General features: G+C 42.0%; 1 protein-coding gene across 1 annotated transcript in view; it reads left to right on the plus strand.

Moving 5' to 3' along the window:
• Positions 1 to 20,590, plus strand: part of GABBR1 (gamma-aminobutyric acid type B receptor subunit 1) — a 193,164-nt gene that overhangs the window by 20,812 nt on the left and 151,762 nt on the right. Inside the window, exon 2 of the mRNA XM_030197552.1 lies at positions 19,894 to 20,028. Within this exon, the coding sequence (XP_030053412.1) occupies positions 19,894 to 20,028 (135 nt within the window). The remainder of the gene's footprint in view (positions 1 to 19,893; positions 20,029 to 20,590) is intronic.

Here is a 20,590-nt window from a genome sequence, read left to right on the forward strand (position 1 = left end):
CTCCTCCCCCCTCACCCCCTCCTCCTCCCCTCACCCACCCACTGAGAGCGATTGCCTGTGGTTGGTCCCTTCTCCTTCTGACGTCGCGTTTCTTTCCCTGGCAACTATACAGAGTTCCTTTGAGGGCGGGGCAGTGATCGGGAGTGCAGTTACAAACCCTATGAACACTACACGTCTTCACTGCCACACTGCCACGGAGTCAGCTTTAGAACGTTGGAGGTGCGAATTATTGTATTAGATTTACAGATTACTGTAAATTACACGCACCTCTGTCACATTTAGACGACCACGGCTATGTCAGGTTTATGGCTGGTATAACTGCCATTGTGTTTCTGGGGCCAACTAATGTATAGTCAGTTAGGTGTGATATTCAGTACTTAACTGGCTATGGGTTACTGCATAAAGATAGGTCTGGCTTTAAAGTGGTCCTATTTATGTAGTTAACTTGACCAGTTAAGTGCTGAATATTGGTACCTATCTGGCCAAGTGCTGACTATACCCCCAGAATGCCCCCCAAATAGCTGGTTTTCAGTTCAGTGGTAGCCAGTTCAGTGCCACTGAAAATTAGTGGTTAGCCACAAACAGTTAACCAACCAGAAGCCATTTCTGGACAGTTAAATTGCTTTGAAAATTGACCCTGCAGGTGCCAGTGGTGGATTATGAAAGTATTCTAGAATGTAATCCAGGCACCTAGATACCAATATAGATTTGCCTCTCACTGTGTGGCATCAGGGTACCTAAAAGGAGATGCCCACTTCTAGAATTGCTTCCTCAGTGTCCTTTTTAGTGACCATCCTTCTGCTTCTCTTTCACAACACACTTCTGTTTCTCCTTCCTTCCACCTTCTGAACGAGAGGCGGACATTAGGATAGGTTTTTACTCCGAGTTTGGGAATAATACATATAATTTTAACTACATCAAGGGCGAACAAATTTGAAAAAGTTCTTTAACCCAGGTATTTCAGTATTTATTCATTACAAAGGCTTTTACAATTGCTCTACTCATACATACCCCTGGAACACTTTTTTATGTAACTACTTTTGTGTTATAAAAGCACAGGCATCTCTAATACAAATGACTGACTTAAAATGGTTAACTTTTATTATCATTCACATAAAAATGTTCTAGACCTAGTGAACTATGAGCAATTTGAGTCTATAGCAAAAAATGCTTAGTATAGAAATGCTGAGGGCCAGATTCTATATTAGGTGCTTTAAAAATCCACAAGACACAAAAAAATCTCAGACTTCAAACAACTGAGGAAACCATATAAACTATTCTATAAATTTAAACTGCAGCAAAGTAAACAGATCCGCCAACCTAACAGTGGTTAATTCTGAGTTGCTAAATCCTAAGCCGAGGCACACAACTCGGGCGTTCGGCACACATTCAAACGTATCAACCCCCGCCCCTTTCAATACCACACTACAAGCTGTATCTTCGATAGAATTGGATTTATTTTGGCCGCAGCCAGGAACATCAAAATTGTTACAACTTAAACAAATTACATTACATCTTCTATATCAGGGGCGTAGCCAGACTTGCGTGGGAGGGGGGGTCCACAGCTCGAGGGGAGGGGCACATTTAAGCCCCCCCCCCCCCCGCCGCCGCCTCCCTCCCGCCACCATCGTCGCCCCCCTGTCTCTGCCGACCCCTCCCGCCGCGAACCCGCCCCCGCCTACCTTCCGTTTTGCTGGCAGGGGACCCCACTCCCCGCCAGCCGACGTCTTCTCCCGTAAAACGCAGCAGCCTGCACTGGCAGAGAAAAGTCTTCATCCTCGCATGCTGACGTCCTGACGTCAGACTCAGAGAACAGAACGTTCTGTTCTCTGAGTCTGACATCTGCACGTACAACGTGCAGGACGTCAGCATGCGAGGATGAAGACTTTTCTCTGCCACTGCCGGCTGCTGCGTTTTACGGGAGAAGACGTCGGCTGGCGGGGAGTGGGGTCCCCCGCCAGCAAAACAGAAGGTAGGCGGCGGCGGGGGCGGGTTTGCCGGGAGGGGGGTCCCCACGGAAATCTACAGGGGCCCAGGCCCCCTCAGGCCCCACGTAGCTACGCCACTGCTAATAATCATTATGCCAGCATTTGTATTTCTACCCGGGTATACAGCTTCTACACGTAGTTGCATATTCTGGGCCACAGGCCAAGCCGTACCAAGCCCCTGTGGCCCCCTGTGCTAGTGGAATTTCTGAAATTCTACTACAACTACTACTACAAATCATTTCTATCAACCTGCTCACTTTTATCTGCATATTTATTAACACCTTCAAAAAAAAAAGCTTCCTTAGCTAAATCCATGTTGGCTTTGTCCAATTAAATCATGCCTATTATATGTTCAGTAATTTTTTCTTTATAATAGTCTTTGCCATTTTTCCTGGTTCACAGGTCAATAGCTTCCCAGGTATTTTCTAGAACCTTTTGTTATAAATTGACATTATGTTTGCCACCCTCCAATCTTCAGGTACCATACTTGTTTTCAAAGATAGGTTACTATAATCTGCCCTATCACATCTTCCAGGTTCACAAAGATTTGTTTCAGTTCCTCTGACTCATAACTATTAAATATCATTTCTAGCATGGGTATCTCCCTAGGGTGGCTGATCACAGGAATCACACGGAGAAAGCAATCAGAAAACCAAAAAGCTGGAAGAAGGCTCAGCAAACCACGGGACTTCCTTAGTTATTACAGTATAAAAGTGTTATCATGACATGAAAACTAAACACAGCACCGTGTTTCTGCTTAGAATACCTGCCTCAAGAGTCTACAAAAAATAAAAAAAACTAGAGAGTAATCTTTATGCCTAATATACCGCTGTTCCGTTGCCTTATATGAATTATTATGAGCATTTGGTATTTTATAATTTGTCATTATTTTTAACTATGTCTTATATACATTTTAAAGTTTTTTACAGTATGTTATATATTTCTTATGTGCATTCCTGACCTTCTGTATATTTTACATTCATTGTTTTAAGTTCTAACCCATTTTTATATAAATTTATGATTTAGAGATATGTACATTATTTGTTTGACCGCTTTGAATATTTTACATTCTATATTCTATTCCTTTACATGGATATCTTGCTCATGTATATTTATCTCTAGTTTGGTTTTTATTTTTTGTAGACTCCTGAGGCGGGCTCTCTAAGTCGAAACACAGTGCCATGTCGTTACATGAAAGACTCTTCATGTAACGACAACAAAAGCAGAGACTTTTTATAATGTAATAACTAAGGACTTTCTTATATGTTATATTTATATAAATTAAAGCACTATTTTGCATTTTTAAGTCCCATTGTTTGCTGAGCCTTCTTCCGTCTCCCGCTTTTTGGTTTTATGGGTACATAAGCCAAAGCAATTAATTCATTTAGAGAGGCATTTTCAAAAGGATGTCAAAGTCAGAACTTCCCAAACGGACGTCCATCTCACATGTATTTTCGAACAGGATACAGCCTGTTCAAAAAATAAGTGAGATGAATGGCCATGCACTGGAAACGTCCAGCATGAACATCCATTTTATAAACCGAAACGTCCAAATTCTGAATGGGGGAAAAAAGGAACATGGGTGACTGTTTTAGCAGCATTCTTAGAAAATGATCACACAGTCCTCTATAAAGAGCAGACGAGCAGCCTAGTGGTTAGTGTACTGTAGCTCTTTTGTTTGTAAATGTGAGCCTTCCAGGAACAGAAAAATACCTACTGTAACTGAATGTACACCACTTCAATAGCCTTCAGGCTTGCAGGTGACTTATATATTTAGGTACAGTCAGTGGTGTGCTGGAGCGGGCTCTCACGGGCTCGCGAGAGCCGTTTGTTAAGTTTTTAAGAATTTTGGGAGCCGGTTGTTAAAGTAGGCCTACCCATGGCTATTCTAACAACTGACTCCCAAAATGTAGGCTTGGGCCCCCTCCTGAATTCTCTTTTACTTTGCTGGCAGTGATGCTGGCCCCACCAGCCAAGTAAATAGACTGCTGCTGCTCCCTGCTCCTTGTTTCTGACTCTGAGCATCAGGCTGGGACTTTTCATGCAAGCGCAAGAAGGTTCCATCACGCTGCTCAGAGCCAGAAACAAGCAGCAGAGAATGGTGGCAGTCCATTTATTGGCTGGTGGGGCTCGGCAAAGGTATGCCTAGTGTGCCCTCACAAGGGAGGGGAGAGAGAGGCATGTATTCCTCCCTCCCCCCAAATTTCAGGGCCGGCTATGTCCAGAAAGAGAGCCCGTTGTTAACATTTTACCAGCACACCCCTGGGTACAGTAGGTATTTTTCTGTTTATGGAGGGCTCACAATAAGAAAGAAAGAAAGAAAGAAAGAAAGAAAGAAAGAAAGAAAGAAAGAAAGAAAGAAAGAAAGTTGAAGTGGGATTGGGTCCTGGTTCACAGTCCACTATACTAACCACTAGGTGACTCCGTAGACTTGCTTCCTACTTTGTTAAGAATACCCTAATACCTGAAGCTGTTATAGAGCCTGGTATCCCCTTCTGGTTTGACTTTCAGGGGAGAAGGAGGGGGACAGCTACTACTGGTAGATTATAGGAGGTGTCATGCCTTAATCCACCAGTGGACAGCTGCACAATCAGAATACTTTTCTGTACCCTGGAAGTTCCTGAAACAGGTCTAAATAAAAGTGTCCTTCTTTTTAGACAACATGTCTTCCCTTTCAGTAATCTCTGTTGGATGTCCAAATTTCAGGCCCTCCCTAGCCCAAAACATGCCCCATTGCTATATGGATGTACTGCAGTGTTGAATGTCCCTATTCTGCACAAGGCTATCCATTTTTACTTTTTCAGATGTCCATATGCTTCAAAAATGAACGCCTTAGTCTCTCTGCTATAGCCTTATTCTCCTTGAGTGCCCCTATTATCCTTTGATCATTTAATAATTTATAGTTTATTACATTTTAATCCAACTGGTTCTCTTACCAGCTTCATGCCCTGAATGTACCTTAAAAAGTTTTTATTGTATGTTTTTTGCCTCTAAGGCAAGTAAGTTTGTTTTCAAATTATCTTTGCTTTCCTTATCAGTGCTTTGCATCTAACTTGTCATTCTTTATGCTGTTTCCTATTATCTTCATTTAGATCCTTTCTCCATTTTCTGAAGGAGGTTCTTTTAGCAATAATGGCTTCTTTCATCTCACTTTTTAACTATGCAGACTATCATTTAGCCTTCCTTCTGCCTTTTTGAACACATAGGAAACATCTGCTTTGGGCTTCCAGGATAGTATTTTTCAACAATGTCCATGTTCTGATGTAAATGTTTAACTTCTGTAGCTGCTGCTTTAGGGGGGGGGGGGGGTCATTTTTATCATTTGATCATTGTCTCCTTTTTGAATGTTAAATGCTAATTTAGTAGCTTTCTTGTATGTACTCTCTCCAGTTATTAAATCAAATTTGATCATGTTATTTTATTTATTTATTCAGACTTCCCACAGTTATCCAAAATCAAGTTTTATTTATTTATTTATTTATTTCCACCTATTTGCAGGCTCAATGTGGCTTACATAATACCGTGATGGCGATCGCCAATTTCAGCAGGAGAAATACAAAGTGGTCTATTGTTAATGTTCATAAATGACAGAGTTTTTTTAAGTGATCATGGAGAGAGAGAGAGATTATGTTTGTTACAAGAAATGATTTATTTTGGGGGAAAGAGCTCTAGAGCACTCGCTACTGTTTATAATTTAAGAGCAGGCGCTGTATTTATAAGTTTTAGGATATTAATTTCTCCACCAATCACCAAAGGTGATAATTGCAATATTGCAATAAATTAAATAAATTAAGTATATATATCTCTGTTGAAATGCAGTATTCTGTACTGCAAGATTTGAAAGCATGTACTCAGAGCATGGCACTAAGTTTAAAGGTGTCCATGCACTATCAGTATAACTTTAAAAGATACCATATACTACTACTACTACTACTACTTAACATTTCTAGAGCGCTACTAGGGTTACGCAGCGCTGTACAAAATACACAAAGAAGGACGGTCCCTGCTCAAAGGAGCTTACAATCTAAAGAACGAAATGTCAAGTTGGGGCAGTCAAGATTTCCTGGGTAGAGGTGTAGAGGTTAGGTGCTGAAGGCGACACTGAAGAGGTGGGCTTTAAGCAGGGATCTGAAGATGGGCAGGGAGGGGGCCCGGCGCATGGGCCCGGGGAGTCCGTTCCACGCGTGGGGTGAGGCGAGGCAGAAAGGGCAGAGCCCGGAGCCGGCGGCAGTGAAGAAGGGCACTGAAAGGAGGGACCCGCCTTGAGAGCGGAGGCCACAGGCAGGAACGCAAGGAACTCAGAACACAAAGAGACCGTATTTTTAGCTTCAAAAAGGTTGATTTAATATACAAATCATGTAAATAATATTGCGAACCAAACGAGAGGTAGGTCTTACAGATCTTTACAGATAATCTGTGCTTAAGTAAAGTAAAGTAGCAGGTCTAGATCAAAAGTTATAACTCACAGAACAGTCTTTTTGTTACAGAGCATGCTGTGGTCCATTGAAGACTGATGAGCCATGAGGCAGAGGCAAGGCATCAGCAGACCCCAAAGAGAGCAGCAGGTCCCAAGAGGAGGCAGGTCCCAAGAGAGACAGCTGGGCTGTTTCCAGGCTTTTATAATGTTCCCTGAGTTGTAGTTTGCAGGGGATCTTGGTATTGTAGTTTGCAGGGGAGCATGGTCACATGTTTCCTGGATATCTGCTGGCAAATGGCTTTTCTATAGCTTGAGGGTTTCAGTCTGCTGTGATAGGTGGAGTTTCTTTTGTCATTTGAGTCATAGGAGTCTCTTTCTGCTTCAGTTTTTTGTTCTCTAGAGATGTCCTTGGTGACCCTCCAGCCAGCTTTGTCTCTGTTAAGTGTTTGTAATTGACTAGCCCTGCTACCAGAAATTCCCAAGGAAAAGGGGAAAGAAGGTATTGAAGTGCAGTTTCAATACATCTTTTAAAAGCTGCATTTTTATATTGATAAAATCAATAACTCTGCTACATATTTAATTCTGACAATTGGCTTATACCATAACATGTTCAGTTCTGGTAAGAGTTTCAGTTGTTTTGCAGAGTTCAGGATTTTAGGTTGAATTCTTCCGGGTATGTCTTTTGAACAGGTGGGTTTTAATGTTTCCGGAAGTTTGATAAGTCGTGCAATTCTTTTCGTGATGTTTTGAAGTGCATCCATAGTTGCGTGCTTATATAGGAGAAGTTGCATGCATAGGTTGTTTTATATTTAGACCTTTGCAACTTGGGAAGTGGAGTTTTAGGTAAGAGTGTGCTGATCTTTTTGAGTTCCTGGTTGGGAGGTCTATAATGTCTGCCATGTAAGCGGGGCCTCGCCATAATGATTTTGTGAACTAGGGTGCAGACCTTGAATGCAATTCGCTCTTTGATTGGGAGCCAATGTAGTTTTTTACATAAGGGCTTAGCACTATCGTATTTTGTTCTTCCAAATATGAGTCTCGCTGTGGTGTTTTGGGCAGTTTGGAGTTTCTTCAGGGTTTGTTCTTTGCATCCCGCTTAGATTGCATTGTAATAATCTAGGTGACTAGGACCAATGATTGTACCAGTTTACGGAATATTTCCCTTGGGAAGGGTTGGTGATAACGATGATCCCTGGGGAACTCCACATTCTGGTTTCCATGGTAGTGATGTGTTCGAGTTTGCCATCACCTGGTAAGTTCTTTCAGTTAGAATCTGTTGATCCAACTGAGGTACACTTCCACGAATCCCGAAGTATTTTGGTTCAGTGAGGCTTCATTAACAGTTGTTAGAGATTACATTGATTCAATTACATTTACAGGTTGTATGATGCTTGTTTACAGTGGTTGGCAAGAAACTGTTAGTGATTATGGAATAGTCATTGGGTTTCTTCAGAAGATATATCTTAGTTCATTTCTTAAATGAAAAGATTTGTTACAGTTAGAGGTTGTGTTGTGTATTGTTGTTCCTGAATGAGTAATACATATTTTACTCATATAATTTCCTGAAGAAGTAGGTCTTTAGGTCTTTTCTGAACTGGAGGCAGTTCGTGATGCTTCTTATGACTATGGGAATTGAGTTCCACCATTTTGAGCCCAGGTAGCTAAATCCCACCATGTAGGTGGACTTGTATAGTATGTTTTTGCAGTTGGGCAGGTGAATTAGTAGGTAACCTCTGGTTCCTGGGTTTGCATTTCTTGGTGATAGTTTGATCTTATCTAGCATATAGTCCAGTGACATGCCAGACAGTATTTTGAAGATGATTGTGCTGGTTTTGAAAAATAATCTTGATCGGGAGCCAATGTAGCATTATGAGTAGTGGGGTTGCTCTATCATATTTCAATTTTTTTTAATATGATCACTGTTGCTAAGTGGTCCCAACACCATTAACTCTTGTACCAAATCTTGTGTTCCACTAAGAACTAGATCAAGAATTGTGCCCTTCTTAAGAGCTCCTGAATCAGGTGCTCAATGAAGCAGTCATTTATTTAATCTAAGAACTTTACCTCCCTCACATGCCCTGATCCAGTTAATATTGGGGTACTTGAACTCACCCATTATGAGTGTTACCTGGTTTGTTAGCTTCCCGAATTTCTGCTAACATTTCAATATCTTCCTGTTCATTCTGACCAGGTGGATGGTAGTATACCGCTATCACCGTTCTTCTCCCTCATGTGCACGAGATTTCTACCCATAAGGATTCTAAGGTGTATTTTGTTTTCTGCAGAACTTTACTTCTATATGACTCAAGGTCCTCATTAACATATAGGACTAGATTCTATATAGGGTGCCAAAAAATGGTGCTGAAAAAAAGCACCATTCTATAAGCTTCACTTCAAATTAGGAGCAGTTTATAGACTAGTGCTTACGCCCGGGATTCACGCCTAACTGTAACTGAGTGAAGGAGTGGCCTAGTGGTTAGAGTGGTGGACTTTGGTCCTGGGGAACTGGGTTCAATTCCCACTGCAGGCACAGGTAGCTTCTTATGACTCTGGGCAAGTCACTTAACTCTCCATTGCCCCAGGTACAAATAAGTACCTGTATATAATATGTAAGCTGCATTGAACCTGCTATGAGTGGGAAAGCACCTGGGTACAAATGTAAGAAAAATTAAAAAAAATACACATGACCATTTGCACCAACTGAAGGAATGCCCCATTACACCCATGGCCCTCCCATTTCTGCACCCCCTTTTTCAGATTGTGCATAAATTTTAGGCACAGATCCCGCACCCAAATTTACGCAGTAAATAACAATGAAATCTAATTAGTGCCAATAACTGCTTGTTAAAAAGCAAGTCTTGGCACTAATTAGCTCATTATTCAATTAAATTGTGCATATAAATTGCACATGCATCCAAAGGTTTGCACACAATTTTTCACAACTTTTTTTTTTGTTACATTTGTACCCCGCACTTTCCCACTCATGGCAGGCTCAATGCCGCTTACATGGGCAATGGAGGGTTAAGTGACTTGCCCAGAGTCACAAGGAGCTGCCTGTGCCTGAAGTGGGAATTGAACTCAGGTCTTCAGTTCTCCAAGACCAAAGTCCACCACCCTAACCTCTAGGCCACTCCTCCATAGAGTTAGGGGGGATAATGCACCCCTCCACCAATCTGATTCACCCTATCACTATGATATAATTTGCACCCTGGTATGACAGCATCCTATTGGTTATCCACCTTCTACCAAGTTTCAGAGATTCCTTTATTTACTTTTTCATTTAGTGCTATACCGCATATTCTAACGCTCCCATTTTGTTTTATAGCCTTCAACAGTGTCTTTTGTTTCTATTAACAGCTTGCTCAGCAGTTGATAGTGATCGTTTTCAAATCTTTCAAGTCTATCTGCTCTTTATTTCAAAGCACCCCGATCTGTTTTTGCTTTTATTGTAGTCTTTTTAATGTGATGATTTAGCCTCACAGTTTTTGATGATATTCTTCAAAGACACCCAACAGTCAGAACCAGAAGAAATACTTTATGTAGATGAAGATCCAAAAAGAAGAGGGGTAGTGTAGGACAATGGAATTCCACAAGAAGTCAAAAGGAAGTCTCACAGTTCAAAACAAGAGGCTTACTGATAAAGCAGCACAATAGAACAGATCCAATACGGAACCATATTTCGGGAAGGTTGCCTGCGTCGGGGTCACAAAATCTTATGGAATGCTGTCAAATTGCCTAAGTGCAGCAAGGAGTATGCATACATTATAGTTTTCTATAGGTTTCATGCATAAATAGTTCCATGACTTGCCACGTCACCCATGAATGCATATGCCCCCTCCCCCGGTAGTTATGCACTTTAACACTTACACACTACTTTACAGAATTGCACATAGTGGATGCAGTGGATGCAAATCTCTTTCATGAATATTCATTGTGGGTGTCCTGACTGGCTGGGGGGGGTGCCTCCAGGACCAGGTTTGGGATCCACTAATCTTTATTCTTTCAGTAGCACCAGAGAAACCTAAATATTTTATTTTGCTTCTTTCATTTGTGAAACCATTTTAACACTTAAAATGTCCCAAATTTATACTTCAAACCCATTGAAGTAAATTCTCAAAAAGTCACCGAAATGTAAGTGCCAGGATGATGTGCACTAACGAGGGAATTTTATATATGGTGCCTAATGTTAGCTGCTAGTTCTAAAGGATATACCCATTTATAGAATAGCGCCTAAGTGTTTCTGCTCAAATCTGCAAAGGAGGCGTATTGATGTGAGGGACATGGGCAAGCAGTGTTATAGAATAGTGCGGATCCGCTCCCAACTTGCACAGTGGGATTTATACCTGGCTTCAGTTGGTGTAAATCCTCACACACAAAGTTGAGTGTGGATCCTAGTACTGTGTGCTATTCTGTAAAAGGTACTATTCAGCACTGATTTGTTATGGCATCAAATTTTGAGCGCCATTTACTGAATCCAGCCATAAGTGTGAACGGCTGATGTAAATGATATTCTATAACCCTGTGTTTAGCTGCCTCACATTCCCCCAGATGGACTGCAGACTCTGGAAAGAGAATTAAGAAAAGACAGAGGAAAGCAGAATCTGGAAACATGAATAAAATGGCCAGACAACAAAGATAAAATAAAGAATTTACTCTCAATTTAATAAATAGAAACTGTCAGTTTTGCAGTAGAAATATACATCTGCTTTTGTTATATTTTGCAGAGTGCTGTTTTGGTTTCTCTGGTGTTGTACTGCATACAATGTGGCTTCTTGGGGTTTCAGTTTAATTTTTGTCTACATATTTGTATCTTAAGTTTGTGGCAAGGATCTGTTGCTATCTAACGTGTGTAACCAAGGCCAGGTGTGCTGTTAGCATGGAGTTTCTATTTAAGGATCTGTAGCAATCCAGCTTGTTCAGCTTCCCAATAGATGTATTGATGTTCTAGGTGCCAAGGCGATATTCATGGTGCTGCCTTTTCTTAGGTAGGGTTCTTATTTTGTTACTTTTTTGTTGTTGTTGTTGTTACATTTGTACCACGCACTTTCCCACTCGTGGCAGGCTCAATGCGGCTTACATGGGCAATGGAGGGTTAAGTGACTTGCCCCAGAATCAGTGCTGTTATGGTATTGTAAATTGGCTTCATAGGTCCTGAGTGATTTTTGTATGGTTTGTAGTACAGATTCTTCACAATATGCCTAGTACTAGAGAGGGGTTACTGAGATTACTCTAAAATCAGAATTTCTTTTCTTTTTTGGAGGGTTTGGTGAGCTCTATAGGGAATGTTCTATTTCTGTTTTGCACCCATTGTGAGGGGAGGGGCCATGGGGGTTTCTGTGGGAAATGGCATCCTTTCTGTTGCATTGTTTATAACTCAGGAGGAAATTGTTTCTCTTTTTCAAGCATTGCACTGCTTATAGAATCAAGCTTTCTTGATGTTTCCATTTGCTTTTTGTCTACACCTTGCCATGTCTATTTTGTGGTTCCTTACTAAGTATTAGATGAGGGTCTGGCTGTGTTCTGCATGTGTGACATGTTATGCTAATGTATAGCTTTCATCTAGGGATTAATAGCAGTCCTACTTGTTCTAGTTTACTAACAGCAGGTGTATTGGTAATTAACGGCCCAGTATAATATTTACAGTACATTCTTTTCATAAGTAGTATTGTTGCAGTTTGACTCCTGGGAATTACAGCTGCTCTGGCTTGATAAGTTTAGATTTAGATTCTAAGTGTCTTTTTGCAAGGTTTTTCTGTTTTCATAAAATGTATGACAGTAGAAGACTGTGCAGCTGTTTCTGAGATGATACCACGGTTTGAATACTATTTTTATATGATGAGTTGTATGGTCCTAGATCCATTGTTGGGGACTGTGGTATGTGTTACAAAACTGGAGGTTCATGGGTTTATACTGAGATTCTCAGAGCTGCCAAGTTACCAGTTCCAACAGGGAATTTTTAGGTCATTTCTAGCTTTCTGACCAACCTATGCTGATGCATTATGGTACCTGCAGCATGGATTTCAATGGATAGAACCTACACTGTTTGGGGTGCGAGTTGAAAAGCAAGGATTTACTAGGCATCAAGATTTTCTTTCGGATTTACTAAGCATCAAGATTACATTGATACCCTCTTCATTTATAGAAAGACCAGTTATATTGTTTAGTTTTTCCAATTACTGTGGCAGAAACAATAAGAAACTTAGAATGTTTCTGACCCCTGATGCAGGCGTATTTATGCTGAAACACGGCCTGTGTTGGGTCACATTCTGAATAAATTTTCTTTATTGTCCCAGTTTTGAAGGCCGTTGTGTGGTTTTTTGGTTTTAATTTTTAATTTAGCAATTGGAATATGTAACGGCCCTGTTTACTAAGGTGCGCTAGCATTTTTAGTGCATGCTAAAAATTAGCATTCGCTAATGCTAGAGACAACCATAGGAATATATGGGTGTCTCTAGTGTTAGTGTACGCTAATTTTTAGTGCACGCTAAAAATGCTAGCACGCCTACAGCGCGGCTTAGTAATCAAGGCCCTAAGTTTTAGAAATTTACATCTGCTCTTTTTATATTTTGCACTAGCCATTGAGCCCGTGTAAACGGGCTAGTTTTGGAATGGGGGGGGGTTCTGAGGCCCCCCCCCCCGAGGTCGCTGCTGCTCCGCCCCCCCCCCCAGCCCGAGCACTGTCTGTTATTGAACTTACATCGCACCACGCAGACGCAGCAGGCACATCAGCAAAGCTGCCATCGGAACGGGCTTCCTTCTCTGCCTGTGTCCCGCCCTCGTGTGACGTAATGCGGCGAGGGCGGGACACAGGCAGAGAAGGAAGCCCGTCCCAACGGCAGCTTTGCTGATGTGCCTGCTGCGTCTGCGTGGTGCGATGTAAGTTCAATAAGAAAGACAGTGCTCGGGCCGGGTGGAGGGGCGGCGGTGGTGGCGACTCCGGGTGGGGGGAGCGGTAGCAGTGACCTCGGGGGGAGGGGAGGGGGAGGGTGGAGCGGTTGCAAGTACGTCTGCGGCATGCGCAGTAGAGACTTCCCGCTCTGTCCCGCCCCCCTCATCACGTATTGATGCAGGGGCGGGGCAGAGAGGGAAGTCTCTACTGCGCATTTGCAAGTGAGTATGACACTCGCCTTTTATATGTTTGATGGTACAAAGGGACGTGTAACTGTTTCTGTTTCTTTGTTTTTGCACTGTATGGCTTCTGGGGGGTTCTGTTTAATTTTTGACTACATATTTCTATTTTAAATTTGTGGTTACTTATTCTATATTTTATGAGGGGCTACCTCTGTTCATGTGTGGAAAAAATCCGGGTATTCTGTTAGCATCAAGTGTCTGTGTAGGACTGATCTGTACTAATCCAGCTTGTTTTGTTTTCCAATAGGTGTATTAATGCTCTTCTGCCCACTGCAACGCTTGGGGTGGGTTTTTTTTCTAGGAAGGACCTTGTGTCACCCCCCTTGAAATTTGCTTGTAAACTTACAAGATTCAGTGGCCCAACTTGTTAAGAATACTTTTTACTTTGTAGTTTTAAGAGCTGTACTTTTATTACTTTTACTTGAGTTTTTTTTTTTTAATTATTTTGGATAAGACTTTCTACTTTTACTTCACTACTTTTGAAGCCAGTACTTTTACTTTTTACTTAGGTACTTTTAAAAAGTAACAAACCCATCTCTGAATAAATGCGAGATGAATGTCCATTAGTGATGTACTGACATGGACATCCATGTTCTGAGTTGGATGCCCTTTCTAAAATGCCGCTCCACATATCAAAAATTTTCTGTTCATCAGATTCTCAGATTTAAAAAAAAAAAACTCAGATTCTCAGATTTTAAAAAAAGACATGTATTTTGTCGGTGTCACCACCGTGCACATTAGAATTTTTCACCTCTGTGATTAAATATCATCTGAGTTTGTGCAGGCCAAAATCTAAGCTTTTTAACATGTAAAAGGCCACATAAAATTATCCCCCAAGTAAAGGAAGGCATGATGATAAGAAGACATACTTTTATGCAACCTGGTTGTACATATACTTAGAAGCATAGTTTAGTGGAGTGCTGCCAAAGTCACAAATTGCATGCATTGGTAATAAAACATGACTATAGGTGTAGTTTAAGTGTGCACATTCACATCTCCTAGCTGGAACTTCTGCAAGATTTGTTCTGGAATTTTATAAAGACACAGCCACTGTGTGTTTATAAAAATTACCCTATCTAGCTTATTTTCGAAAGAGAAGAACACCCATCTTTCAACACAATCAGGAATGGGGTGTCCTTCTCTCAGGGGGTGCCCAAATCGGCAAAAATCGAAGAGCCGATTTGGGCGCCCTCAACTGCTTTTGGTCGCGTGGACGAACAAGTTCACGGGGCGTGTCGGCAGTGTACCGAAGGCGGGACGGGGGCGTGGTTAAGAGATATGTGTCCTCTGCCGATAATGGAAAAAAGAAAGGCGTCCCTAATGAGCATTTCACCGACTTTACTTGCTCCCTTTTTTTTCACGACCAACCCTCGAAAAGGTGCCCAAACTGACCAGATGACCACCGGAGGGAATCGGGGATCACCTCCCCTTACTCCCCCAGTGGTTACTAACCCCATCCCACACAAAAAATCAAACTTTAAAAACATTTTTTTTTAAGTTTGCCAGCCTCAAATGTCATACCCAGCTCCATGACAGCAGTATGCAGGTAGGTCCCTGGAGCAGTTTTAGTGGGTGCAGTGCACTTCAGGCAGGCGGACCCAAGCCCACCCCCCCCTACTTGTTACACTTGTGGTGGTAAATGTAAGCCCTCCAAAACCCACCACAAACCCACTGTACCCATATGTAGGTGCCCCCCTTCACCCATAAGGGCTATGGCAGTGGTGTACAGTTGTGAAGAGTGGGTTTTGGGGGGGGGGGGGGTTGGGGGGGCTCAGTACACAAGGCAAGAGAGCTATGGACCTGGGAGCAATTTGTGAAGTCCACTGCTGTGCCCCCTAGGGTGCCCGGTTGGTGTCCTGGCATATCAGGGGGGACCAGTGCACTACGAATGCTGGCTCCTCCCACGACCAAATGGCTTGGTTTTGGTCATTTTTGAGATGGGCGTTCTCAGTTTCCATTATCAGCGAAAACCGAGATCGCCCATCTGTAAGGTCTGCGATCTCAGCATTTAGGTTGACCATCTCTAAGGTTGACCTAAATGTTGAGATTTGGGTGTCCCCGACCGTATTATCAAAACGAAAGATGGACACCCATCTTGGTTCGATTATATGGGTTGCCCCACCCCTTCGCGCCGCTGTTCTCAGAGATGGGCGCCCTTAGAAATGGGCACCCCATTCGATTATGCCCCCATATGGGACTCATTTTAAAAAGAGAAAAACGTCCAAAAAGTGGCATAAATCTGCATTTGGCCAAGTCCATCAGAAGCAAATTCAAATCACAAAGGGGTGTGGTAAGGGTGGGATCTGGGCATTCCTAACACTTGGGAGTTTTTCTGCCATAATGGAACAAAACAAAAACATCCAGGACTATCAGTTGGCCATTTTGGTCTAGTCCTGTTTTATTAACGAATAAGCCACAAATAAGTGCTCTAAATAACCAGAAGACCACTGGAGGGAATCAGGGATGACCTCCCCTTACTCCCCCAGTGGTCACTAACCCCTCACCCCCAAAATTTGATTAAAAGCCTTACTTACCAGCTTCTATGCCAGACTCAGATGTTATACCCAGGTCCATTAGAGCAGCATGCAGGTCCCTGGAGTAGTCTAGTGGTGGGTGCAGTGCACTGCAGACAGGTGGACCCAGGCCCATATCTCCCCCTATCTGTTACACTTGTGGTAGAAACTATGAGCCCTCCAAAGCTCACCGTACCCACATATAGGTGCCCCCTTCACCCATAAAAGCTATTGTAGTGGTGTACAGTTGGGTGTAGTGGGTTTTGGGAGGCTCAGCAGACAAGATAAAGGATCAATGGTGAGATGAGTACCTGGGAGCATTTATTTGAAGTCCACTGCAGTGCCCCCTAGGGGGCCCAATTGCTCTCCTGGGATGTCTGTGTGTCCAATCTACTAAGAATGCTGGTTCCTCCTATATCCCAATGGCTTGATTTTGTGCGTTTTTCACTTGGACTTTTTTTTTTTTTCAAAAATGGACCAAAAAAGAAACACACAGAGCACAAAAACATCTAGAAATTAGCCATTAAAAAAGAAAGACATTTTCTGTTTTGAAAATGTCTATATTCCCCACTTAAATTTTGGACGTTTTTAGCAAAACATCCAAGTTGGACTTAGATGTCATATCGAAAATGCCCCTTCACAGGGGCTGCTTGTTTTCTTCACTCACTTATTTGGATTTAACGATCTTGGTAGTAGCTCAAGCTAAGTTACATTCAGGTATTGTGCCCTGTCCCTGAAAGACTTGCAATATAAATTTACACATAAGCTAAGTGGAAGCTTAAGTTACTTACACCAAGATCACAAGAAGCAGCAATGAGATTTGAACCAGGTTTCATGGTTATCGGCTCAGTGCTTTAACCACTAAGCTACTCCTCCACTTCTTTATAAAATTACTCTCACAGAATGACAGTTCAGTCCCTCCTGAAAATTATTCCAGTGTATATAGAAGTAGATCATGAGTACTGGTATGTTTGTATTAGATATGGCATATAGATCATTATCTATATATATAAAAGGCAAGACCAACGTTCTATGAAGCCTCCAGCCGGAAGTGTGAAGCGCCAGAGATATCCGGTTCCCCATGAGTGAAGGAAAACAGCACAGCACGAAATCCCTCTCTCTAACAGTGAAGGACTCAGAGGGGGGAGGGGACAGAGACGCCCTCACTCTCTCTGTAACACAAACACAGCACAGCAGGAAACTTAACACTGAAGGACTGGACTCGGAGGGGGGGGGAGGGGGAGGGAGAGAGGGCAGAGGGCAGGGACACTCCCACATGCACACTCTGAAGAAAACCTTGCTAGCCCCCGTTTCATTTGCATCAGAAACGGGGCTTTTTTACTAGTTCAACAATAAAAGATATATAAGATGATAATTTTTATTGGTCTATCTTAATATAATTCTTGAGTACTGTTAGTAGCTAACACCCTGTTCCTCAGGTCAGAACAGAATGTACAAATATGTCAATACTAACTAAATCAGTGATCATCTGATATGAAAAGGTGAAGTGGAGGAGGGGAAGGCTTAAGGGTGATCAGAAGGCTACAGGCAGTAGAATGTTACATCTTATAATGAGTTAAGAAGACCAGACCTTTGTTTAGGTCCTTTCTTGTCTGCTCCAAAGTGCCTGATGATATTGTCTAAGGTCATATGTTTATGTGGATTGCTTTACATTTATAGTATCCTGATCATAACATTGTTCATGCAGTGTCTGGTCTGAAAAGTGCCCCCTCATGGAGATGTCACATTGATTTGTTCTGTGATGTGTGATCTTATATCTATATTGGTTAGTTCTTGTCTATATCTGGCCTGTCTTCCAGACCAGACCAGACCAAATGAAAATTATGCTTGTTGTTGCATCCCTGAGCCCCAGTCTGCCCCAAGAATTCCTCCAAGAAAATGTGGGTAAAAGCAGGTACAATGTTGAATAGTGTTCAACCTACATACAGGATGAACAATTTTCTAAATGTGCTTGGTAAATAGCCATAAATTGAATGATGGGTGATCCCTTCTACCTCCTGGCTGAAAGTGAGTGGAATGTCAAGTGACATGATCAATATTGGGTGTTAGAAGCCAAGAATCTCAGATGTGTTAGTGAGTGTTTATGCTATTGGTTAGTGGATTAGTATATTGTTTACCTTTTTGATTTTATTATTTTTATTTGTTCTAGTTTTGTTATTTTAGTTTAATTCACTGTTCATAGTATTATTTATGTGATTGTGTATGATCTTATGAATTGTGTTATTATAATCTGTCTTGGATAAGGTAAAATATAAATCATAAACAGTAAGTGGAAAGATGTAAGATGATAGCTTCCTTCAGACTAACTTAGCAAATTTAGGATGCAGCCTACTGCAGCAAAAAAAGGGTTAACCACAGGGTTTTCTCATGCATCCCATTGTATTTTTGCATGTGTGAATGCTACCCATGCACTAAAAAAAATAAAAAATTTATTTTTAGAGCTGGGGTGGGTCAGGGGCAGAGAGTAGGCAAGTTCTGTGCTATTTGGTTAGCCACACACTAACCAATTAGCGTGTGGTTAGCACGTGAGCCCTTACCGCCTACTAAATAGGTGTCGACAAGTGGTCACACGTAAATGGCCATGTGCTCATGGGAAACGTTTAGCATGTGGCCATTAATGCTGGAAATAAAAAAAATCGGTCAATTTAACCACGCGGTAAAAATGGCCTTAGCACGTGAGAATGATGCGTAAGCATGCACTAAGGCCACTTTTACCGGCTGCTACCGCTGCTTAATGAAAGGGCCGCTTAGGAGGAGTCTAGTGGTTAGCGTAGTAGACCTTGATCCTGGGGAACTGGGTTCAATTCCCACTTTAGCACCTTGTGATTGTGGATAAGTCACCTAACCCTCCATTGCCCCAGGTATAATTACGTACCCGTATATACTATGTAAACCACTTTGAATGTAGTTGCAAAAACCACAGAAAGACAGTATATCAAGTCCCATTCGCTTTAAAATGCTACTGGAAGGCCAGGGGATATCACTGAGGCTCTTTAGTGGGAGGAAAGATATCACAGATGGGGAAGACAATAGATGCCTGTTTGTAACCATGGTGACCTAGGTGTAAGTGAATTCTTAGCTGAAAATCTAGGCACCTAGGTCTGGGTGGAAATTCAAAAGCTAAGGGCCCTGTTTACAAAGGCACGCTAGCATTTGTAGCATGCGCTAACCATGTAGACACCCATAGGAATATTATGGGCATCCACACAGTTTGCGTGTGCTAAACCCACTAGCGCACCTTTGTAAACAGGGCCCTAAGTGGCCAAAATTTTGCAATGTAGATAGATGCTTAGCTATGGCTGAAAAAATTACGCTTTATTTATTTTTTAAGTCCAGCTAGAAAAAGAACCCTACGCAGGAAGCCAAAGAAAAAATGGGAAATAGAGTTGGACAATGATCCTTCACAAATAAAACTGAGTTTCATGGTCCCAGCGCCAGGGCTGACCCGAATCTTTGGGGTTCTGAGGCTTCATGAAGATGGTGCCAGAATGAAGGCCTTGCTGTTAAACGCTGTTCAATGCTATGAACCTGTGGTCTGGAAATCTGAAGGAAAAGTTGAGTCTGATTTCTTTTATTAACTAGGTCACTTCAACTTCTTGCTAGAAGATTATTCAAAAGAGCAGGTGGTTCATCCTGTCGAAACACGGTTCCATGTTGGATCTTCCCGGAGTACATGTGGTGCTTTTACAATTAAAACTTTGAATGAACAACACTCTTGGCATCCTGTTTTATTTGTGAAGGATCATCGTCCGTCACTACTTCCCTTTTTTTTTTTAACATGTGTTATCTTTAACATTTTTTTCTTTCTTCTCCTTTGTTCCAGTGTGACCCAGGGCAGGCTACAAAGTATTTGTATGAGCTACTGTACAATGACCCTATCAAGATAATTCTGCTGCCGGGCTGCAGCAGTGTCTCTACTCTTGTGGCTGAAGCTGCTCGCATGTGGCACCTCATCGTGGTAAGACCTGAGGCTTGTCCCTGCACTCTGCCCTGCTTTCCTTGAGCTGATAGCAACCATGTTCATTCTTATTCATCTGAGCACTGTAGCAATTGGGGGTAATTTTAGAACAGGGTGCCTAGGCATGGAAGGTACATAGTAGCATATGTTGCATACATTAAATAAATGCAACATATACATGTATGTGCCTTTGTAAATTAGCTTACTGGGAAGCTATTACCCAATGTTACACCTTCTCTGAGGCGTTGGTACAAACTGTTTCATACATGTACATTTTATGAAATGCATGCATAGGGGGTAATTCTATAAGAAACCATGTAGTTTTAGGTGACAAGTATATGCATTTGTGTGTGTATGTGAATGCATAAATGGCAATAATCAGTAGGTAATTAAATTCAATGGCACATACTTTGCAGGTGGGTGTTCACATGGGTGGAGCACACACACTATAGACCACAGGGCTGATATTCAGATTGCGGGACTAAGTCCTGCAGCCACTGCTAAAACCCAGATATTCAATGTTGATATTCAGACTTAGCCGGGTATCTTCTAAACGGCCAAA

The sequence above is a fragment of the Microcaecilia unicolor genome, chromosome 3, assembly GCF_901765095.1.
Source record: "Microcaecilia unicolor chromosome 3, aMicUni1.1, whole genome shotgun sequence".
NCBI lineage: Eukaryota > Metazoa > Chordata > Amphibia > Gymnophiona > Siphonopidae > Microcaecilia > Microcaecilia unicolor.